Source organism: Diadema setosum, chromosome 1 (assembly GCF_964275005.1).
Source record: "Diadema setosum chromosome 1, eeDiaSeto1, whole genome shotgun sequence".
Taxonomy (NCBI): Eukaryota; Metazoa; Echinodermata; class Echinoidea; order Diadematoida; family Diadematidae; genus Diadema; species Diadema setosum.
The window spans coordinates 44,822,068-44,847,101 of NC_092685.1; the positions used below are offsets into that span (position 1 = coordinate 44,822,068).

Consider the following 25,034-nt stretch of genomic DNA (forward strand, 5'->3'; position numbering starts at 1 on the left):
GCCAGCACAGGAAGCATATCGTCCAGCAGCAACTTGCGTGAAAACGATGCCAAATTACCACCATTCATACAAGCATTTATCACAAAAGAGCCTAGGCTATAGCAATCTTTTGAAAATAACCTCGATTTGAAGTCAGTAACAAATATAGGTATTCGTGTCTACTCGATCGTACTCACAGTTGAGTTTCCTGTTTAATCGTGTCTTCCACGCGTACACTGCACTGTAGGCCTGCAGAAGGAATTGACTGATCATTTATGAGCTGTGGCTCTACGTACAACTTGTTTGTTTGCGTGGTTAACTCATGTAATAACTGCAATTCCACATTTGCTGTCTGAGAAAAGCGAGAGTCAATGTTATCAATCGTGTTTAATTTGTGACTGTGATTGTATGTATAGAGTCTACACGAAGGCACATGACATTTAGCATTATCCTTTTGTAAATCGTGGAATCAGTGTGTATTAAACATCGTTCGTTGCATTGCTGTCGACCGGGGTATTTGCAGCGGGGCAGCGAGTATAGTAGCACGGCAACAGACGCGGCCGTATCTATAAGTACAGTACACACACACGTCCAACATACACACAGCATGCACACGCAATCCAACTTCGCACCGCGAACCCCATGTGGCCGCATTGGTGGATTCATGTACCAGTGCTCTAATGCAATATGGAGGCAAACTTCTTCTTTCATATGATACCAAATTTGTTTGGATTTGATGTCAGCATCAACTGTGGAAAATGCAATAAAGGCAAAATCCGGCTCAAAGTTGCTTGCCAAAATCGGCGCACCTCGCGTTTGCACGGCATCCTATGGGAGTTGCGTGTTGTGAGGTAGAGTGCGCAATGTCCGAAGGTAGGAAGGGCGCAATACGACACCCTAATAGTGCTTTTTTTTCCCCAATCTATATTTTTATTATAGTACATGTAATTGCTTTCCTCTTTTCTTTTCAAACATATCCATCTCTCGCTTTCCTTTATAATGCAAGTTTCTCTTCTTTCTTTACTTCCGTCATCTTTTAGTTTACTCTCTATTTTGTAAACCTTTTTTTTCATCTTTTTCTAGTTTTAACTTTTTGATACAGTGTATCTTTTCTTTCATTTCTTTTTCCCCTTTTCCTAGCCTTTCCCTTTATATTCTTTCACCCTTGTCTTATAACCACATTTTTCACAATCTTCTTTCATTCACACACACACACACACACACACACATACACATACACCTGTACACACATGCTTTTTTTTGTTTTTGTCAATCTTATTTTTTCTCTCTTTTTCATATGAACAATAATGCACTAATTATTTAATTTCAAAATAATACAAATTTCATTATGACAACATAAATTCCACATTGTCAATATTACGAATGAAAAAGAAAAAGAAATGTATATACATGTATTATAAAACAGAACTCACTCACACCCTCACACAAACAACATGAACAACCCCAATCCTCAAATCAGTCGGTATCACGACTCGGTACAAGCTGAGAGAAAGGCTGAAAAAGTATTATCTTTTTAAAGGCACCATAGAAGAACTTGCCCTGGTCACTATGAGATAGCTTCATTCAGATCACGCAGAGCTCACTGCCGTGCTGCCGTGAACGTGTTTTGTACACCGTGCACTATCTGCTCCTGTGCAACGCAGTTATCGCAGAGCGAGTACATATGTAGCTGCGATCAACATTATTTCGAGAAGTAGAAAAGTGTCAAAACGGTGAAAATTCCTTTCCTACTGGACTTAAACCTCACTCAGATGCAAATATTCGAGGCTGTTGGGTATTTAGAGCGAGTTTGTGCGTGTTTTGAGGTCAATTGACAAACAGGTTCAAAAGTACACTAGCGCCGACATTGACAATGTGTTACCTTCTGGATCCTACTTTCAGAGTCTCTGAATAAATTGAACTGGACACTAGAACTAGACTGAACCAGTGGACACTGAAACTGGAAGAACATGTACAACAACTGGGGAAGTGGGCCACCGAGAGGCCAAATGATGGGACATGGACCTCCTGGACCACCTCAGATGGGAATGCATCCCCAATTTCACCCAAATGCTCCAATGCCTGTAATGCAGCGTGGACCTGGTCCAGGACCTGGTCCAGGACCTGGTGGGCCGATGTTTCATGGTGGAAATCCTCATCAAATGATGGGACCAAGAATGATGGGCCCAAGAATGATGGGCCCAGGTGGTGGGCCCATGCCTGGGCATGGACCTGGCATGCCTCGGCCTGGTGGTGATGGAAATCCCGGTTACTGGGGTGGACGTCCACCCTTCCAGCACGGCCGTCCTCCTGGTCCCAGACCCGAGAGACCTCCTGGACCACCACCGTTAGTGATGGCTGGAGATCCAGGACCACATTCTCTACAGCAGCCACAGATGCAGAGGGATCCACAGGTATTGATATAGTATAAATTGCACGAGTAAATTAAAATGTATAATGTCCTCTGTTGGATCATCTCTTCAGTAGTCTCGGTAATCTCACATCAGGCCACACAAGAAAATATCAAAGGCCAGAGAAGAAGCGTTAGATGAGTGCCTTAGACTGCGTATCCATTCAATTCTTGTATAAGCAGCTTAGCTTTGTGAGGTAGAAAAAATATCAGTGCTAGATTTGGGCCTCTTGATCATAGACTGGAGGTATTTAACTTTTTTTTTTTTTTTTTTTTTTACCTTCCTTGAAGGAAACCAACACCAAAGATAAATGTGGATCGAGTGAAAGCAGCAATATGATGTAATGCATAAAAACTACATGACAATATAAAGAAAATATGAAAATTCAACATATTTTCACTCATAGTATAATGAAAGAGCATTTGACTTACTTCTTTCAGAATTAAAGGTCCGGGGGAATGATATTACCCTTAATGAACTATATGTCTAACAAATCTGTTAAATGTACCTTTCATGAATAAAGAAAAATAATTATTATTCTTTTATTGTCCATACATATAATAATAATAATGACTCAGTGTTTGTATAGCGCTTATCAATAAAATTCTCTAAGCGCTTTACATACTGTATACCTAAACATAAACTACTGCATGATCCAAAATACTACAATTAACACAAATAATTAATCACTTCAATGATAATAATAATTGCATAAGTACACGGTGGTTTATACTACAATGAAAGCACAATACCCTCAACAGGCTGGTAACATTTACATATGACTTCATGAACTGGTGTAAAATCTAGTCTTTTAAAGCTGTGAAAGCACCAAAATTTTTGAAAATTCATAACTTTTGAATTGATTACCTGATTTTTGTTTGATATTTTCCTATTGTGTTCTACTGCAGCTGCAATACTGCTGCTTTCTCTCAATCTACATTCATTTTTTTTTTTTTTTTTTTTTTTTGGGGGGGGGGGAAGGGGGGAGAGGGATGGGTGGGTAATGTACTATTGTAAATATTTATGAATACTGCATCAAGATACAAATGTATTGATCATAGTTGCATGGCAGGGATATTATTGTACTCTCTTTCAATAAAGTTGTCCACTGCAATCCAAGGTTGACCATGATGCTGAGGTTGCCACAGTTTTCTTGCAATGACAGTTCTAAGTCAATTTGTGTGTAAGTTGTACAGGACAGTGCTGTTATGATGACACTGCTCAAATGACCATTTCTGTTTACAGATACCAACCAAAATTTAGCTGCAACTAGTGGCAACTACCTTTAGAGCAAAACTGCTGGTAAATCAAATGGCACATTTTCGTGCACAGTTTGTATGCCTTGTTTAATATTGTGTCTCATCCGTTCATAGGAGGAAGCATTAAAGTTCAGGAGCCTTCAAGATAAGGCCAAAGAGTGGCAGGCCACTGCACCCGACCGGCAGATGGCGGAGGTGGAGCAGCAACGTCAGGCCATGGAGGAGCAGTGGAAGAACTACCACAGTCAGATGCAAGTGTACCAGCAGCAGTACCAGCAGTGGTACCAGGCACAGGAGGCTGCTTTGGTCAATGTCAAGTTGGTGAGCCTGAAAAGCCAGAAGCACAAGTGTCTTCATTATGTGAAATTTAAATGTTGTTTATTGGAAGAGTCATATTGGTATTCTGCAGTATCAGCTGCATTGTTAGTAGAGTGACCCTTGTACAGAGAGAGGTGGGATATGTAAATATAGGTTTAAAGTAGAGTCCTGGGACACAGGGATTGTGCCCTTACAGAAAGATCCATTGAACTTGCCCTTGCCATCCTAGGGCAGTGCCATCCTAGGGCAGTTATTCATATAGTGCCATAACATCGAATTTCATTTTCCCTTTCTTATGTTGTGATCTGATTTTAAGATATTTCTTTACATAGGAATATACAGAATCAGACAGATGCTATGTTTTGAATAAGGGGGAAATCTTTGGAAGTTTTACTTGATAGACCAGTTGACCAACGTAGTAAAATTTTATGCTTATGTGTAAATGAAAAAACAAAACAAAATCAGACTAATCCTTTAAATCAGAGAGCATACCCTATGGTTGAATATCTTTCATGGCAGCTATGAATGCACAAAATCCACATTGTAGATTCCAAATGGTCAAAGTGGTTTTTAGGAATAGGTGAATTCCAACAGCTTTGTAATTAGTTCCTCTAGGGAATGAGAACCATAATTTGGAAAGATTTTATCAGTGTGTTGTAGAAATTTTTGCAATTATCCTATTTTGCCTATGCCCTTAAGGTCACACCTGTAAAACTGGAGATTGAATGTGTACATTTCTATCATCCATGCATGCAAGGTGGAGAGGCTTATTGAAACCAGTCAGGATATGAAAGCAGTGTCCCTGCCAGTCTCACTAGCATATAAGTACATTTATGGTTCTGTAAATACTCAGCTTAGATGTCTAAATGGACTATGCGGTTACAGACAGGATATCGAGAGTGATAAGTAGCCATCTTATAACTGTCAAGTGGTCGCAACGCTATAAACATCATCATGGTTATTGAATCCCAAAACAAAATGCATCAACCTACCATCAGTAGACATGGAAGAGATGTGTAGAAAATTATTGTTTTAAGTGTGTAAGTTTCAAGTTCATTTATTGTGCGTAATTTCAAGAGATGATGTCCCACTTTCACTGTTTTGGATTTATTTTGTATTTCATTGAATATTCAGGAGGATTTGCTTGAAAAGAAGAAAAATTGTGAGAAACAGCTGACAGATTGGAAAACTCAGTTTGACCAGTGGGTGGAACAGCACAAGCAGCATCCAAACAAACAGCAATTTGACCAGTATCAGAATCAATGGAAATCATGGCAAACTCAAATGGAGAGCATGCTTAATTCCTTGGACACGCAAATAAAGATCAAGGAACACTCACTTAAGAAGGCAAAATCTGACAGTGTCCCAGTATCGCTAGCACCGGCACAGTTGCAGCCAGGAACCACGCCCCAAGTGACAGGAACCAGCTCTGCAGCACCAAGTGTGACATCAGATGTGAGAACCACTACTGCACCTGGAGGGAATGCAGCTCATGCACAACAAGGCCCTGCACCAAGTGGGCCTGGGATGGGACCAGGGATGGACACACGACCAATGGGTCCTGGGACCGCGGCGAGAACGGACTTTGGTCCTGGACCAAGGGGTCCAACTGGAACAGGGTCCGACCAGGGCATGAAAGGTCCTGGCTCGAGAGGGCCAGATGAACGTGGCAAAGATACGACTAAAATGGGTCCTAAGAAGAGCAAAAAATTCCCCTTTCCATTTCCAGGGGATTTTCCCTTTCCTGATGACATGGATAGTTTTCCTTTCCCCCCAGATATGAAGCTTGATGATATGTTTTCTGCTGGTATGAGTTCTGATGATTTCCCATTCCCATTTCCAGATTTTCCCATGCCTCCAGATTTCATTAAGTCTGATGACTTCCCCTTTCCTGGTGATATGAAACCAGATATGTTTCCTGATATGCCAACCAAGGAGATGTTTGCATTTATGAGCAAGATGGAATCTAATCTTGAAAAGTCAGTCCAAGAGGAAATGGCCCAAACCTTTGGTGAAAACAAACCAACTCCTAGTGCTGCAGAGCCTAAACAAGCTGGCCTACCTCCAGTGCGTCCTCAGGGCCACACTGACTCCAATCAGAGAATAGGAGTAGAAAGAGAGCCAGGATTTAGCAGTACAAATGATGTGTCACGTGGTAAAGATGAAATTCAATCTGGCACGGGTAGAAGACCACTAGATAGTGAAAGAGAACAAGTAGGTATGAATAGAGGTCTGGGGAATGTAAGTGCTGGTCCATCAGGTGTTGATGGAAGTCTACCTGGAATGAATAGAGGCCCTCCTGTTGTGGATGAAGGAACTTCAGGTATGAATAGACCTCCTACTGGAATGAACCCAGTTCCCCCTACCATGAACCCAGTTCCACCTGCCATGAACCCAGTTCAACCTGCAATGGATGGAGGATACCCAGGCATGGGTGGGGGTCCGCCTATCAGTAGGGCACCACTTGGTATGAATACCGATCCTGGTATGAGTAGGGGTCCACCTAGTATGGATAGGGGTCCACCTGGTATTGATAGGGGTCCACCAGGTATGGATAGGGGTCCTCCTGCTATGGATAGGGGTCCTCCTGCTATGGATAGGGGTCCACCTGCTATGAATAGGGGTCCACCTGGTATGGATAGGGGTCCGCCCGGTATGGATAGGGGTCCGCCTGGTATGAATAGGGGTCCGCCTGGTATGGATAGGGGTCCACCTGGTATGGATAGAGGTCCTCTTGGTATGGACAGTGGTCAAACTAGTATGCAAAGGGGTCCACCTGGTATGGATAGTGGTCCAGCTAGTATGCAAAGGGGTCCACTTGGTATGGATAGGGGTCCACCTGGTATGGATAGTGGTCCGGCTAGTATGCAAAGGGGTCCTCCTGGTATGGATAGTGGTCCAGCTAATATGCAAAGGGGTCCACCTGGTATGGATAGTGGTCCAGCTAGTATGCAAAGAGGTCCACCTGGTATGGATAGGGGTCCACCTGGTATGGAAAGGGGTCCAGCTAATATGCAGAGGGGTCCACCTAGTATGGATAGGGGTCCACCTGGTATGAATAGGGGTCCGCCTGGTATGGATAGTGGTCCACCTGGTATGAATAGGGGTCCACCTGGTATGGATAGGGGTCCAACTGGCATGGAAAGGGGTCCGCCTGGTATGGATAGTGGTCCAGCTAGTATGCAAAGGGGTCCACCTGGTATGGATAGGGGTCCACCTGGTATGGAAAGGGGTCCGCCTGGTATGAATAGGGGTCCGCCTGGTATGGATAGTGGTCCACCTGGTATGAATAGGGGTCCACCTGGTATGGATAGGGGTCCAATTGGCATGGATAGAGGTCCTCCTGGTATGGATAGTGGTCCAGCTAATATGCAAAGGGGTCCACCTAGTATCGATAGGGGTCCACCTGGTATGGATAGGGGTCCTCCTGGTATGGCTAGTGGTCCAGCTAGTATGCAAAGGGGTCCACCTGGTATGGATAGAGGTCCACCTGGTATGGATAGTGGTCCAGCTAGTATGCAAAGAGGTCCACCTGGTATGGATAGGGGTCCACCTGGTATGGAAAGGGGTCCAGCTAATATGCAAAGGGGTCCACCTAGTATGGATAGGGGTCCACCTGGTATGAATAGGGGTCCGCCTGGTATGGATAGTGGTCCACCTGGTATGAATAGGGGTCCACCTGGTATGGATAGGGGCCCTCCAGGTATTGATAGGGGTCCACCTGGTATTGATAGGGGTCTACCCAGCAGAGGTGCTGTGACAGGTCCTCCTGGAGTTGACAACTTTCCACCAGGTGCAGAAGGGGATAAACTCAAAGCACCTATTGCTCCACCTGGCATGGATGATCATCCTCCTGGTGAAGAAGCTCCTTACAAACCTCCATACTGTAGCCCTCCTAGAGATCACCCACCTCCGGGGGTTGATATCGCTCCTCTTGGAATCGATGGCCAACATATAGGCACAGCAGGTGGACGTGGCCCTGCTCAAGATGAGCCCCTTCCACCAGGGATGGAGCCTCCTCAGTATAGTGTAAGAAGTGCTGCCAAGCCTGATGTTGCCCCACCAGGATTGGATCCCCCAAGCCCCCCAGGGGCAGAGCAAAATGCTCCAGACAGTGACATTTCAAAAGCAGAGAATCAACCGGATGATGCAGGGCTTAGTGAGTTTGAGCGTAAACAAAACCTGCCTCTGTTTCCTCCGAGGCAAACCAGGGGATTGACACAACACTGTATTCCAGTAACAGCGATGGTTCAGGATTCACTTGGTTCGAGCTCGTTTGTGTCATCACGACAAACACTGATTGGCAATCCTCTTGCTGGTTTTGATACCCTTGAATCAGAGAAGGCTCGAAAGAAGCAGTTAGAGCAAGCATCAGAGCATGAAAAGACTAAAGGTAATACAGCAAAAAATAAGTCTGCTATCAGTAGTGCTTCTGCTGCCAAAGATAGTAAAGACTCTGTAAAGAAGGGCTTAGTGCAGATTAAGACAGAGCCGAAGTCCGAACCAACAGCTAAAAGTAGTAGTGATACAAACAAGAAAATAAATATTATAGTGAAGTCACTCAAACAGTCAGATGAGGAAACTCAAGAAAGCGATACCCATCGACGGACTTTGCCCCCACCTCCGAACTCTTCCAGCAAAGGCCCAGCTCCTGCGTCAATAGGTGAACTCTTCAAACGGAACTCCTCAGGCACTGTCGGGTTCAACAAGGAAACAAAGGCAACACTACGGAGTTATCGCAAAGCTGCAGAGGAAGACGAGGAGGATGAGGAACATAAGCATGAACCAAAGAAGGTATGAAAATTGTAATCAACTCATTTTATACAGCATATCAAATACCAAAGGCGGTGTTAACGAGGCAAATATTTGATCTGTCATGGAAAACCAACCAAAAATGGTAAACATGATGTACGATTTTGTGTGAAAATGTACCATGGTCAAGATAAAACTTATTTACATTTTGTCATTATGATTTTGAAATTTTTGTTTTTGTGTGTCCAAGCAAATTGAAACTGTTAATGTGGAGGAAAAACTACAGGGTCTTCTGATCTTGCAGGTTTTTTTCTTTATTATTATTATCATTAATAGACAATGTATTGCAGCTTGGCCTTTTCGTTAGATGAGTTGGGCTGTCCAAGTCTATGCTTAACTGGGTAGTCGTGATATGTGAGACAGTGCAATCACATGCAATGACAGCCATTTTCCAAATGCATTAAGTTAATGTTTTCATTTTGTCATTGTTTTGGACAAACAATGGTACAATTTTATCTTAAAAAACAGCTAATGCAGCTCTGCATGTTCAGTCTTTACTCAGCCGGTTCTCCTGTTCAAACACTTCTCTAAGTCACTCTGTTGAAATATCTTCCAGGATCTCAAAGATTCCAAAGTCAAGAAAGACAGCAAAGGCCGGGATGATTCGCTGCGGGCCTCGGCTCCATCTCCACCGAAAGGATACAGGTCAACTGACAGGAAAAAGAGGGACTCGCCATCTCCAGACAGACGTAGGCGCAGATCTGCCTCAAAGTCTCCAGACAGAAAGAGGAAGAACTCGAGATCACCTTCCAGAAGGAGAAGGGACTCGCGATCGCCTGGCAGGAAGGGGTCAAGGTCACCGAGCAGAAGGCGGCATTCCCGCTCCCCTCCTGGGAGGTCCAAGCATTCTCGCTCTCCTCCTGGGAGGTCCAAGCATTCTCGCTCTCCTCCTGGGAGGTCTAAGCATTCCCGCTCACCATCTCGAGGCAGGAGCAATAGGTCACCAGACAGGCGCAGATTAGGTTCCAGCCAGAAGGACCGGCCAGAGAGGTATCGAGACAAGTACAGCAGAGAGTCGCGGGGACGCGATCACCGGCCACGAGAGTCCAGTCAGCCCAACACGGAGGCATTTGAGAAATTACGAGAACTACTCTACGACACTTTGGTCCGTCAGCCAGATGACAAGCAGTCGGAAGTTCCTCTAGGGGAGAGGCGCTACGTAGACGAGCGTCAGCGTGGAGAACCCTCCAGGGCTCCATACGTTGTGAGGAGAGAAAACTATTACCCCCAGGCTGAGAGACCAAGGATGCGTGTGCCTCCACCACCACCACCAGCATGCCCAGCCCCACAGAGTAGTGATGTCCCCAGAGGCCAACCGTACAGCCTACCACGGGATCCTCCAAGGGATTCAACTGCTGAGCGATCTCTTGAAAAGTAAGTGCATAACAGTGCTCGTGAGAACTTGGCTTCAGTGTGACGATATTCTATGCAACAAATTTTACTTGTTGCTCATCACTTCATCTACCCAAATCCTAGTAGTTGGAATGTGTTTTGGTTGAAATGCTGCCACTTCTTCTCATTAACATTCTAAAATTATGACTTAATCCATTGAATATGTAATAAATTCCTTTTCCTGCCATATAGCGACTTTCATAATGCATCCATATCATAGACTGTTGACTGTGCATTCTTAACGGTCACTGTTTGGAAAGTTTTTTTTTTTTTTTTTTTTAACCCACCAAAAAGTCTAGTTTACCCCATTGGAAATGCCATTTTGTCTTCAGGTGTTGGAGAATGTGTCTACCCAATGTAGTGGTCCACTGTTTCTGGCCAGTATATGAGCTGCATAGATTATCTTTTATGATCCCAAAATCATTGATTTCATGCAGCTTCTTGGAATGAAGAATCGTATTTCTGCTTGTTCAGTTTATCTTTTCATATTGTATTGCATTGAAAAATTAATGCCACCGAAGAAGTAGTGTTATGATACATTATGCATGTTACTGGGCATTTACTCTAAAAGGGACGTGTCCCTAGGGCCTGTTGCATAAATCTTTTTACCTGAGAAAAAGTCGGGTTCATTTTTAACAAAAAATATTTGTGTGTGAAATCAATGGGAGAATCATACTTACCTGATTTTTTTAGTTCTTACCTGAGTTTTTCTCAAATTAAACATTTTATGCAACAAACTCCTGCTGGTATGATTGTGGAGGAAATTCAGGATCCTGATACAGACTCAATATGATGCCATTTTTTTTTTCAGGCCAGTCACAGGAGTTCATTAAAGCCAAAGTTCATTAGCAGCAACTGGAGTCTAAACAAGTTATGTTTGCATCATTTGTTTGTCTGTCTGTCTGTCTGTCTGTGATACAGACCAGTGGAGAAAGAGCTGTCACCCGACAAAGACAGACTACCACCGCTGGTATTTGAGTACGAGCATGAAGACTCATCCCGTCCTCCCTTTGACATAGATGTGAGAGGTATGATATACTTGCACTTAGCTTACACACAGACACCCACTCTCTCTCTCTCTGTTCTGCAATGTATGGCCCTTATTCTGCTAAAAACTTAGACCAAGTTTAAACCCACGCCTGGGTCTAAAAGTGGGTTTTGGGGGTTTAAACCTGGGTTTAAACCACCAGTTTAGACCCAGGTTTAAACCTAGGTTTAGTTTGTATTCTACTAAGTCCAGCTGTGGTCTAAACGGGGTTTAAATTAAACCTACCCAGGAGGAGGTTTATTTCGAGTTTAATTTGAGTCTGAACGATGACTGGTACGGGTACCAGCACACTGAGCATGTATTGTACAGATCAATGGCACGAAACGAGTGGCTGGCCGGCTGGATACAGCAGCTAGCTAGCCGGCCACACGCGTGTACACACGAGATACGCCTACTAGTCTATACTACTTGTACACTTAGAAGAGACTCGAGATCTACAAATACTACTACCTGTACTAATACAACGTTAGTTTAGATCTTACGATGAAAATAACCTGAAGACTAGACCAAGCACTCGATGTAAGGGGTCTAGAGGGTAGAGCCTGAAGAGGTCGATCTAGGCATAGACTAGATCGAGAACTTAGATCGTAGAACCTATTCGAATAGCTAGACTACAATTGTAACGTTAGGACTAACGTTAGATCTAAAATTAGGGTAGTGTGGTTTGGTTGTGGTAGGTAAAATCTACTTCTAGAAGACTAATATTGAGACAGGGTTGATGTAGGCCTATTTCTAAATTTTAGAATGGTTTCCATTCCTATTAACTGACAATCTTTCGGATGCTTAAGTGCACGCCGTAAGAGAAAAGCTTTTATTCAATTTCCTACCTCAAAGTCCTGGTTTGATCAATTGCCGATCCATTCCAAATTCACGATTCGACTGACATAAACAGCCATGTCCCATCCCAGCGCACACAGCAACCGTGCCGCCGGCCAGCGCGGCAAGATGGCTCTGCTGGTACTGAGCATTCAAAGCTAGCTAGAGATAGCGCTACGCATATACAATGTACAATCGTACGCTTACCATGTATCTTGTGATGTGCGCCGCACACGTACACAAACAATGTACATGTACAGTGCTTTACGAGTCGTCGCAAGCAAAAATACAACATGCCCTTATTCGACATACCCGTAAAAACTATTCACAATCCAAGAAAGTCACACTCATGTGGCTGATACACTGCCAATAATAAATCTAAGTGGATTTGTGGAGCGAAAAGTACTCAGAGAAGGAGAGTTTCTTCTTCCACAGAGGGCACCATGGTGGGTTGACCCAAGTCTATTTCAGGTTTAATTTAAACCCGAAATAGACTCTGGTTTAACTAAACCTCGCTAGCAGAATACAAAATTAAACCTTGGGTGTAGCTAAACCATAGGTGAGTCTTAAATGGGTTTAGACCTTGGTCTACAGTAGAATACGGGCCAATGAGTTTTGAATTTAAAGTACAAGTGTAATTCTCTAGAGCGTACAGTCTGACCTCTCCTATCTAGACATGTCAGGACCGGCGCTCCTCCGAATAAGGAATTTGGCCGGATATAGGAGACTCAAAGGTTAATACACACAGCTGCCTACCCAATGGTAGCTATAGCATGTATCAGTTTTGCATTAACATGTCACATCCTTGTCAGCTTGTCTGCATTAAGAATTTTCTGATGATTTGCTCAATGAACGATCGCCTGTACGATGCCCTGATTTAATGAAAAGTTTTCTGTCTTTGTTCTTGCTGTGGTTTGGGGGTAGTGAATGTCTGAATGCATTTTTTGTAGATGACAATTTGATGTGCATCTATGTTAATTACATTGGGAATAAATCATATGTAATTTGGTGGGAGTTTGAGCAGGAATTTTTTCTGAGTTTGGAATCCCCTATCCCCCGTAATAATTTATTAGACTGAAAAAAAAAAAAACACACACCCCATAATGGCGAGATTCTGTCTGGAAAATTGAGAGATCCGTATAATTGGAGGCTGGGTAGGAGAAGTTGGACTGTGGGAATATTGACAGTAGCTTTCATGGTGGGGATGGGTGAAGGGAAATAGGAGCAGATGTCCAAATTTGCGAAAATGCATGCAAGAGTTCTTGTCTACACTAAATGCATTGAATGCCAGACTTAGCAGTTCGTGAAAATTTTATGCAGTGAAAGAGGCTGTTGCCTCCAATTTGCACAAGTTTCATGATGCGAAAATATCTTGCTTCACAGTGGTCAGTTGACCAGTCTGCTTGGACGTACTTAACCCAATGAAGTTTGGGAGCAGCATTTACAGTTTTCTGACTGCACCAAAGTTGGTCAATTTGCCAAGTCAGTCAGATGGATTTCTTCAATAGCGTTTGCCCACTTGTCTCTACAAATGCTTACAGAGCCCAATGCAAGTTTCCTCAGCAGTGCAGTGGTGATCGATGTAGTGGACTACAACCATGGACAGATCCAGCATCCCTCGATCCGGATTATGAATGGCAAAGAGCTGATGGAGGAGGATCAGGAAATCATGCTGTCCTCTATGGCTGCTGTGGTGGAGAATTTACCACCATTAAATGGTGAGATCATCTGTAGTGACCCCCCCAAAAAAAACTCTGCAGCAGTGCACACAGCTGCATCCTGCCAAGCTGTGTTTGTTTGTCATTGGTATGGTATGTGGGTTTAAGTAAAGTTTTGGTGAAATTTGTGAGGGTGTGACAGTACTGCAGTCCCATCGTAAGGGTCATTGCGGTGCAATGTAGAAGATGGCGCTGAAGTTTGATTCTTATTAGCAGTATTGTGGATTAAAAAACAAATGTATGGTGATGTGCAGATTAAGGAATGCTTTTCATCGCCACCTCTCGGACATCACTGCATATGTACTAAACACAGGGAAAATCCTGCAAGCATGAGCATTTCTTTCTGTAAGGGTCTGATTATTTTATTCCTAAATTATGTCTGTTTCTTGTATCCTCAGATGAATCAGATAATGTGTCACAGTTGCATCAAGATGAAGCTCCAACTGATCCGGTCCTACTGCCCGCATCCCAGATGCCACCTGCGGAGCAGTATTCCCAGCCATCCCAACCCCCCGATGTATCGCAGTACGAAGCCCCGCTGGAAGCGCCCCAAACCCAGGATGAGTATTTTCACGACGAGCAGTACGAGGACAGTTACCATCACCAGGACAGCTACCATCACCAGCCGCATGATCCCATGCACATGCACCAGGGGCAGCAGCAGCAAGGGCACCAGGCAATGTTTGGCGGTGGGCAGCAGCAGCCGAGCCAGTTTCGACAGCAGTTTCCACATACACCATTCCAGGGTGTGGACCAGCCCCAGCAGGAGGGGTCTCATATGCAGCATATGATGGCCCACCTGCAACAAGCCCCTCCCCCTCCGCCCCCTCAGGAGAAGGCGCCAGAGTCCTACCAACCCAAGCCACCGCCCCCGCCGCCACCGTCATCGGAGACAGCTGCCTTCCCCTCGTGGTCTGCTGCACCTCCACCGCCGCCCCAGGAGAGCTACCAGCCCAGTCCGGGTAGAAGAAGCCTAAGCCCTGGTAGAGATCAGACTGGGGAGAGAGGAAAACGTGGTCATGATGACATGTATGTTCCTCAGTTGTTTGCATAAGTCTTCATGACAGTATGCCAGCATTCTGGCACAAAAACATACCTACTTTACTCTCTCATGTGTTATAGTTTTCTCTTGATATGACAGCACTTCATCTTGTCCACTCTATGACCATTTATCAATAGGGCCAAGAATTATTCTTCTTACATGAATTCTTATAAGATTGAGCAAGCCATTCTTTGCCAGGTCTATGCAGGAACTTGGAACTATTTCATCTCCATATATTAGTGTTTGTTATGTAGACTGCCTCGGTGCATTGTGAGAGAATGATGAAAGAATTTTTCCCATGGCGTATTACTGTTAAAACTCGAACAATTGTGGCACTATTTACTTTCTGTAACAATGTTTTCTATCTCCAAACTACCATAGATTTGTAGATTTTGTCAGCAATTGCTGCATGTGGGAAAAAAAGAATGTCTATTTGTAGTTGACTAACTCTGAAAATGCATTTCTATTGTAAAGTGACAATGTTTTTGTCATGTAAAAAAGGGACAAAGTAGATGCAGTTACAGCATATGAACTCTGTCCATGCCTGCTGCACAGTAACCCGGCATTACTGGAAGTGCACAAGTTAACCCTGAAAGTGTGACCCTGCTCAACCTCCACTTCTTGCACTTTGGTGCATAAGATCATTTCAGTCATTGGCGAGCATACGGACCGGACCAATAGTGACAAAATGTTTACATTTGTGTGCGATAGGGAGAATTGTTTGCGCACACCCCATTTGGAAAGGTATTTGCGCCCAACTTTATAGTTCCCCAATTTTGTATGCCCCAGGAAGGGTTGCGGAAGTTTTCACATTGTATTTTAGTTGTGTGACTTTTGCTTCTCTGTCTTTCTTCACCTGCTTTTGTACTTTCACATCAAGGTTCCGTGACTCTCCGCACAAGGACTTGTACAGTGACATGCCCCAACAACCCCAGCCGCCGCCCACCAAGGTCAAAAAGCGTGAAGTGGTGGCAGTGACAGACATCCTTGATCCACCCAACCGGGAGAAACGTCCCCCCAAGATCTGTGTGATCCTTCGGGGTCCGCCCGGGAGTGGCAAGTCCTACATAGCTAAACTCATCAAGGTACCATGCTAGCAAGATTGTTGCAGTTTCTAATTTCCTCATAATTATGTGCATTTTGTACTACTGACAGAAGACTTGGTTCACAGCCACTGTTCAGGAATTTACTCTAGCTGATGTCTTTTCCAAACATACACTTTTGTTACTGATCTATTCATCTGCACGATTTGACAACTTGTGCCCTAACTGAAGGAATTCTGAAGAATGCTCACTGTTGTTTCAATGAGGTTCAAAGTGTAGTATGATGATCAGATTTTTCTTTCTAATGCTGTTTGAGATAGATTGGACAAAGTTTCTGTTAGCAATAGTGAGAGTCAAGTTGTTTTTCTTTTCTCGTCGTGATGCAATTGTTGATGTTTTTCAAATTTGCAACATGAATATCATTCTGCAAGGCATTTGAATGTGTATAGATGAGGCCACGAGTAAAGAAGTCAATGTCTTGATGTTATATGTTGACAAAGCAATTCCAAGCACAGCCGCAGTGGCTGCAGCAATTCTATTGATTAAGTCCAGACTTGTATTTGGAATGTGCATTGGTCTATGTTTCAACTTAGATAGCCATTTGGCCATCAGTGTGTGTATGTTTGTGTGTGTATAAATTTTTCAAGTAAAAGTAACCTTTACACAAGTAAACTTTGATATGTACTGGTCTGTTACATAGCTTTGTGTCAGCAAATGAATTTCTGATAATGTTGGTACTTCAACAGCCGATTTCAGAATGGGATGTGTACCGGTAAATTTTCAAGCATTCGTTTTGCCATGCTTCATGCAGGAGAGAGAGATTGGCAACGGGGGTCCGAGCCCACGCATGCTGTGTCTGGATGACTACTTCATGAGTGAGAAGGAGAGAATGGAGAGGGATCCCGAGTCGGGCAAGATGGTCAAAAAACGGGTAAGAAGCAGATTGACTTGCCCCTTGCAGACTGGGCATTTATTCAGCAGAATCCATTCAGATGGACCTGTTTCATTTCTCATATATGTTTTGAGCTCTCTCTTTAAAGGTGGGCGAAAAAACAGTTATCGCTGGTAGCTAGCATAATTCTTCCCCATGGAAAAATTAAGTGATATCATGGGTAAGGGACAGATATTAATGTTGGTCTGCAAGGAAAGAAATGAACTGATTCCACAATAGTATCTGATGATTAGAGCCTTGCTAGACTAAGACAAGACCATTGGAGCATGGACCGTGATTTTGTCTTATCGAACTAGAATGACTATGAAGGTTATCTAACCAAAATTGTGTATTCTCAAACATGGAAGGCTGCACTTATATGAATTATGTGTTTATGAGCATATTTCTTCAGACTGTTTTTTGGCTGTTGGTTATTTTTAATCTGTCTATTTGTTCGTTGTTGATTTTTTTTTTTTTTTTTTTTTTTTTGGGGGGGGGGGGGAGGTGTCCAGATTGTCATTCTTGCTTGCACCAGTTAGTGGAACAGAAGACGTAAAATTTTTGAGTTGTCCATGACATTGTGAGAGTCGGTTTGAGTCGGTTATACACCAGCTAATTTGATAGCTTGGATCAGATACGTAGGCAGGTCTGCCATTTCAAATAACTCAGTCGAAGAATCTCCTGTGAGGGAGAGGAATATGTGTCAGCATTATGATGACATTTTGGAAGTATGTTACGCACAATGATATTAATCTTACACCATAAATCTTATCCCTTTGATGCTATGAAGCTGAAAATAGGCTAACCTCGCTAAGTTGTTTTGTTTGTTATGAACCAGAGAGTAGCACAAGTCTCATTCTCTCCCCTCTCCTCTGTGAAATAGTACCAGGAGTACGAGTACGAGGAGGGTATGGAGGCCATCTACCACGTCAGCCTGCTCAAGACCTTTAAGAAGACCATCGAGGACGGCTTTTTCGACTTCATCATCGTGGACGCCATCAACGACAAGACGTCGAAGATTGAGCCCTTCTGGACCTACGCCAGGATGAAGGGTTTCGAGGTATGCCTGCATTGACATATCAGTGTATGAAAAATGACCTAACATTGATGATGATGATGATGATAATACTGTATAAGCTGTTGTTTTCGCAAGGGTTTAAAGATAATAAAAAGTTTTGGTGCCTCAAAAGTTTCCCTGAATTTCCGTGTTTCAGGTTAAAGTACCTTTCAAATAACTAACACTGTGAGACTTACTCGCCCCAAAGTGCTCTCATTTCTTAGTAATCATGCAATTAACTGCGACCAGCAGCCCCATACGCGTAGCGACCAGCAGCCCCATACGCATAGCGTAATGGGGCTTCGCATTGTAGCATTCAGGATCATGACAGATTTAGTATCGCGGGTAAATATCAACTTTAAATCCAAAAAATTCTTCAATTTAAAGACTTACCAATTAAGTTGAAGTCTTGAAACAGGCTTCGGGCAACGTTTGGTTCTGCCAATAGTCCCTTTCTGTTCAAATTGATGACTGAATGTGACTCTGTCGGGAGGACCTTGGGAGAGCTACATACACTGATTACTACGGCCAGCACATACGCACACATCACATGCGAATTTCAAATCCACGAACGGATAAGATGTTTGTGTGCGCATGCGCTGGCCGTCAATTCAGTGTAGCTCTCCCAACGTCCTCTCGACCGAGTCACATTCAGTCATCAATTCGAACAGAAAGGGACTATTGGCAGAACCAAACGTTGCCCGAAACCTGTTTTCAAGACTTCAACTTAATTGGTAAGTCTTCAAATTGAAGAATTTTTTGGATTTTAAGTTGATATTTACCCGCGAAAATAAATCTGTCATGATCCTGTAGGCTACAATGCGAAGCCCCATTTAGCTATGCGTATGGGGCTGCTGGTCGCAGTTAGCTACTCAGTATGCGTATGGGGCTGCACGCTGCTGGTCGCAGTTATCATGCAATAATGGTTTCGTACAATACGTGTACTACCTCGCCGCCGTACGGCGGCGGCTCTGGTACGAAACCATTATTGCATGATTACTAAGACATGAGAGCACTTTGGGGCGAGTAAGTCTCACAGTGTTACTTATATGAAAGGTACTTTAACCTGAAACACAAACTAAGACAAGGAAATTCAGGGAAACTTTTGAGGTAATACCAAAACTTTATATTATCTTTAATTTTCTCGAATTTCGCGAATCACAGTTGGATTGTGAAATTAACAACACGCGAAAATGCTTCCATGCGCTTTGTTGATAGAGCATTAACATAAGCATCGGCGTCAATTTGCAAAAACAACATCTCGCGAAAATATCTGTACGCGAAAATAACAGCATATACAGTAGTGAACTCTTATAGAGTGCTCATTCTACCTAGAAAAGTTACTTGTGGTTCTGTGGAAAACAAAAAATGCACATGATATCACAAGTTTCAACATTGTATCATGAAACATGAGAGCATACCTGAAACATAGTTATTATAAAATAATCATGTATGTAGATATCATTGATGTCGATTAAAAACATAGGCTTCAAGGTTCAATTTCAAATCCTCGGTAGAAGGTGCGTGTTGTAGGGATACAGCTTGATCTCGCTGATTATGTGTCATCTGAGGTATCTGTTGGATTTTCTACGATTCCACAACGCGTAAATTTGCGACGTCCGGGTACACCGTTCTGAAGTTATGTAATGTTTTGCATATGCATGTCAACCCGAAAACAGTTCAAATTCATGAGATCGTGTGCAAATCCAATGCAAATTGTGTTTCTTTTTTGTTAAAAATTGATATAGATTAGATTATTTCAACTTTTAACCATTGAAATTAATCAAGTTTAATGTAGATAAGCTTGAAAAAGTGCCTGCAACAAATTTTGGCAAAAAAACAATAGAAAACAAAAGGTTAAAAAACAATAAAATATATAAGAAATTAACAAAACAATAAAAAACAAAAGAAACTAATTTTGATTGTGCTATTTTTTTGCATGAAAATCGTTGGATGTGTCTTGAGGAACTCAAGCAATCCTTCAGTCTTTTTAATCGAGTTATAGGTGAAATTATGATTTCATGCATAAATTTGCATAATTAATTCACTAAACATAGAAAGGCAATATGCATCTATTGTATGACCATGTTATCTTGTAGTTGACATCCAGCTCTATCTTCAGGCAAAATTTTGCGGCGATCGCGTGATCGGCGGCCGAGATCTGAAGGGGGGGGGGGGGGGGGGAGGGGGTGTCAAATTGACCCCCCAGTAAAAACTTGGTCTCAAATAGCCCAGTTAAAATAGGGTTAAATGTACACTCTCGAATTCGGCACATTTGTACCCACATCTGTGTCTTCTTTGCCCTAGGTATACATTGCGGAGTTGCTGGTGGAGCTGGGAGTTTGTGTGCAACGTGACATCCACGGGAGAGGAGAGATGGATATCAGAAGAGTAAGGAAAATTATTTGATTCCTGTGCTACAGCAATTCTTTGTCTAATGTACTTGTATACAGTGCACTCCCATTATAACAAACACGGTTATAACAAAATTTCGGTTACAATGAAGTCAAAATTCAGGCCATAACATTATCCACTCTATGTATTTTTATTGTTTATTTGTTTAGTTATAATGAAATTTTGATATAACGAAAAAAAAGTGCCGGTCCCGAGGATTTTGTTATAACTGGAGTCCACTGTACCAGCTTACAGACTAGAGTCTTGTGGTATAAAGAGTTTGATTTTGAAGGTATTATTTACTATAAACAAAAACCCAGCTTTATTGCTTCAAAATAGTTCTAAAATGTGAGTTAGGGATAGAAACAACCAATGACAAAATGCTACTCTGTATAATCAATATTAAGTATTGTTAAATACAACAAATGTGAACAGCAGTTGTAATTAAATTGTTTCTAGAATAAACCATCTACAGTTATGGTCTATTGAGAAATAATGATATGTCCTTATATTTTAGGCTTAATTGTGAAATTTTTTGTATGGTAGGCTGTTTTGTGATACAACTGACCTACACATACGTGTATGCATCAAATGTGATAACTCAGACATTTTTAAAATCACTGTTCCCAATGGTAAACAATACCTTTCATGAGTAAGGAAAGCTCAATATTGGACAAGCAGCTAACCTCCTCCAGACTGGTCAGTATCATAGAATATTGATTTGAATCGGCCACCTGAACAGTTGATGAGTTATACCATGCTACAACAAAAGGATTGGAAAGTTGGGGGAGGACAATTTTCTGAATATTTATACCCTTACTCTTCCACTTTAATTTCATATTTACGACTCATAAAAGTACTCGGTTGCAGAGATATCAATGATTTTATTAGGGCCTGTCAAGTGGTTTAGGAAGTCAGCGTTTCGAGAAAACAGTCTTTCCTTCCAATGCTATCATGATCAAAGGGAGGCAAGACAGTTTCCACAGAAGGTATGCTCCTAGCAAACTCCGCGATGTTCATTGAAGCTTAGCCCCGGCAGTCTATGCACGACCAATCAGTAACCAGGATGCCACGTACTGATCAATAAGATTGCTCCCTCGTTGCTAGGGGCCTAGTCTAGCTGCAGCGCTAAATCCAAATCTTCAGACACATTTCTTTTCCATTGAAAGTCGGAAGTCATGGGCAAGAAAAATGCTAATTTCTTGACTTTCCTCTGATCATGTAGCTTTGAAATTATGCCAAAAACAGAAATCTGATCGTTTTGACCGATTTTGATGATCTGACTTCAAACTCAATTTTCTCAACTCAGCCATCAGCGACTGTAGGATCCATTTGTTGTGGCGGGTCACATATACTAGTATATTGTGTGACCCACCCTGTCTCATTGCACTCAATATGACATCTTTTAGGGAAACAGTGACGGTAGCTACCCTTTATCTCTTTGCACACCAGAAAATATTGTCTGTGCAGGGGCACATGTTGCTCTTGTCCGCTGTCCCTGTCATATACTCCTCAAGCAGTGTTTTCGATGTGCACCTCATTTTTAAAGGACCACACATACAATGTACTTTGACACACATCAACTAAACCAGAAAATTTGCTGCCCTTTAACAATCCATGTACCTGTGTAGTAGTGCTGTGGTATCATACTCACTAACCCATGGTATCACCACTCGTGAGCTTCTCGTTATTGACTTGGTGTACCTCTGTCTCTGTCATATGTAGATCATCGAGCACTGGGAGTTTGCCCCAAGGAAATACACCAAGCTGGATGTGGTGGCGCTCTTGCAGGATGCTGCTATTCCAGAGGTCAGTGACCCTCCTTGAGTGGTGTTTTGATTGTTAGTTTCTTAACCCTATTCTAACTGGGGGGGGTCAAATTGACCCCCCCCTCGACGTTTCGCGCCACGATTTCGCAACGCGCAAAGATTTTGCCGCGTCGTTTCACGACTTTTTTCATTGAAGTCTCCCGCATATTTTGAGACCAAATTTGCGACGTCCGGGTACACCGTTTTGAAGTTACGTAATGTTTTGTATATGCATGTCAACCAAAAAACAGCTCAAATTCATGATATCGTGTGCAAATCCAATGCAAATTGTGCTTTTTGGTTAAATTGATATAAATTAGATTATTTCAACTTTTAACCATTGAAATTAATCAATTCTAGTGTAGATAAGCCTGAAAAAGTGCCTGCAACAAATTTTGGCAAAAAAACAATAGAAAACAAAAGGTCGAAAAAACAACAAAATACATAAGAAATTAACAAAACAATAAAAAACAAAAGAAATTGATTTCGATTGTGCTAATTTTTTACAAGAAAATTGTTTGATGTGTCTTGAGGAATTCTGACACAAAAATTTAGCAATCCTCCAGTCTTTTTAATGGAGTTATAGGTGAAAATATGATTTCATGCACAAATTTGCATAATTAATTTATTGAAAATAGAAAGGCAACATTTTTCTATTGTATGACCATGTTATCTTGTAGTTGACATCCAGCTCTATCTTCAGGCAAAATTTCGCGGCGATCGCACAATCGGCGGCCGAGATCTGAAGGGGGGGTCAAATTGACCCCCCCTCAGTAAAAACTTGGTCTCAAATAGCCCAGTTAGAATAGGGTTAAAGGGTGGCGCAACATTTGCTTCTGTGACATTTGCTCCAGTCTTGTTTTCTCCAATGACTTAGGGTCAGGGTGGTGATTGGGTTTTAGGCTTAGTTTGATGTGAGGATTTGGGTTAGGGTTAGGGTTATGTTTGTGGGTAGAATTTATATTTGGTTTAGTGTGCAGATATTTCATGGTAGCAATTGTCACAGGAGCAAATATCATGGAACCTTAAAGAGAAGAAGATAATCCGTACAATTAATTGCCAAGTAAAAACTGTCAAAACTGTTGCTCTTGGACTTTGTCTTTGTTGTTGCCTCATAAAACTACTCACTCATTTTGAAATGTCTAGGAATTAAATGAAGATTAATATCTTTTTGTTGGAAGGTAAACCAATGATTTTCCTTTTTTTTTTTAATATATTGCCTTAATAGCTGAGATTAATTGTGCTTAGTAGAGAAGGATTGCAGAAAGGGCAAATCAAGTTCAAGAAATGAAACTTAAACCAACCACTTCAATGGCAACAGAAGTCACATTTATGTTAAGAAAGTGCAGTAAGTCCAGCCAAGAAAAGATTAACTCTTACTTGCATTTCCAAGATGTCATGGATTGGAATTTTACCAGCTAGGAAAAAGTTATATGTTATGTGATTTTGTAATACAGCTCATCCTCGGCTTTCCAATGAATACAATGTAACCGAAGTGACCAGATTTGGTCCTGTTCTTGCTCTGCTCCAGTTCCTTGTGACATGATTAGATATGCAAGCATGCTCAAGGTATGCTTTCATGAAGAAGGGGGGAAGGGGAGGGGGGAGGGGGGAGGGGGGAGAACACACACCCTCCACTCATATAACTACCAGTTTTTCATCGAAAAGACAAGTATACGATGCAAAGAGAATTAATACGCAGTGTATTATTTATTGGCAGGTGGAGATGGAGGATGAAACTGGTCCCAGCATGATGGAGCAGCTAATGGATCAGGAGAAAGAAGCATTGGAGGAACTGGAAGAGGATGAAGAGGTAAGTGAAGGTCAGGAGGTCAAAGGTCAGAGGGCCGCCTTCTGAGTGTACTGCACATGTTTCTAGACATCCTCTGCCTGTGCTGAGATCTCTCTTTTGCGCTGTTTGTGCCAAAATTTGTTGGTTTCTAACAGTGAGCAAAGCAAAGAGGAGCGCAGAGTTTAGTGACATTGAGAAAAAAACTTCTTTATGCATTATTGTTTCGTATTGCAAGTTATGAGAGGTAGGAGAAAAATCTGCATTGGTGTTAGGAAGAAATAGATGATATTCCATGCTCAAATAAATTGTCGTTATCACTACAGGCTTTATTTCTAGAACTAGAGTGCCAGGCTTCACATTCTTCATATGATATTTGGCGGCAACTGCAGAGCAGAGTCGAGCTCTTTTCAGATGTCTAGGTGGGATGATCAACAGTATCGCATCCAAAAGAGTGATACAAATTCACAAGTCCCTTGTGTAAGACAGTTGGCTCTTGCCAATCTTCCGAGGAGCTCGATTTTACCTATAACTCCGCTTTCCTCCTTAGTTTGTGTTTGAAGCAGAAATTACAAATTGCTGGCAACTGCAGATCTTCTCAATTCGTATGGAATGTGGCTTGTACCAAACTTGAAGCTGTGTGATAGTACTGTGATGAGGTTTGCATTCCTTTGGGGATAACATGAGTTGTAGACTTCCTCTTCTTGAGGAAGCATTTTACTGCAAACTTCCTATCAAGAGTGTGATAGATTTAGAGATGCTGCCATCAGTGCTGTGTGATGATAACTATAATAATAATAATCACTTCTTAGAACGCATAATAACATAGGATAGTCTCTATGTATGTATCGAGTATCACATAGACTTTGATTCCTTAAGCTAAACGCAGAAGTGCTAGCATAAGGGTAACTGTGCAAGCGTTTGGCTGGTAGAATGGTTACTCTAGACCTCTATGATTCATATTTATTTGTGGTGGTGGATGAGATTTGTGTTCAGCTTCATCTTTGGTGACAATTGTTGTTTTTTTTTTGTAATGTACAATATGGAAATAAGCTACAGTCTTTAAAAACTAGATTAAACTGTGTGTGTGGTTTTTTTTTTTATGTTGTCATGCAGCCCTTGAGAATATGACGCATCTTCTAGTGGCTGTGAGATATGTAATTATGTGAATGTTTTGTATCTTGGTGCATTGACATTTCAGTAGGCCTTCAAAAGGG

General features: G+C 42.2%; 1 protein-coding gene across 1 annotated transcript in view; it reads left to right on the forward strand.

Moving 5' to 3' along the window:
- The first annotated feature begins 1,949 nt into the window (after positions 1–1,949).
- Positions 1,950–25,034, forward strand: part of LOC140239044 (uncharacterized) — a 41,743-nt gene continuing 18,658 nt past the window's right edge. Inside the window, exons 1-13 of the mRNA XM_072318975.1 lie at positions 1,950–2,393; positions 3,764–3,970; positions 5,102–8,761; positions 9,336–10,153; positions 11,093–11,199; positions 13,577–13,753; positions 14,152–14,782; positions 15,676–15,880; positions 16,650–16,769; positions 17,653–17,829; positions 20,134–20,217; positions 21,946–22,029; positions 23,749–23,841. Of these exons, the coding sequence (XP_072175076.1) occupies positions 1,950–2,393; positions 3,764–3,970; positions 5,102–8,761; positions 9,336–10,153; positions 11,093–11,199; positions 13,577–13,753; positions 14,152–14,782; positions 15,676–15,880; positions 16,650–16,769; positions 17,653–17,829; positions 20,134–20,217; positions 21,946–22,029; positions 23,749–23,841 (6,807 nt within the window). The remainder of the gene's footprint in view (positions 2,394–3,763; positions 3,971–5,101; positions 8,762–9,335; positions 10,154–11,092; positions 11,200–13,576; positions 13,754–14,151; positions 14,783–15,675; positions 15,881–16,649; positions 16,770–17,652; positions 17,830–20,133; positions 20,218–21,945; positions 22,030–23,748; positions 23,842–25,034) is intronic.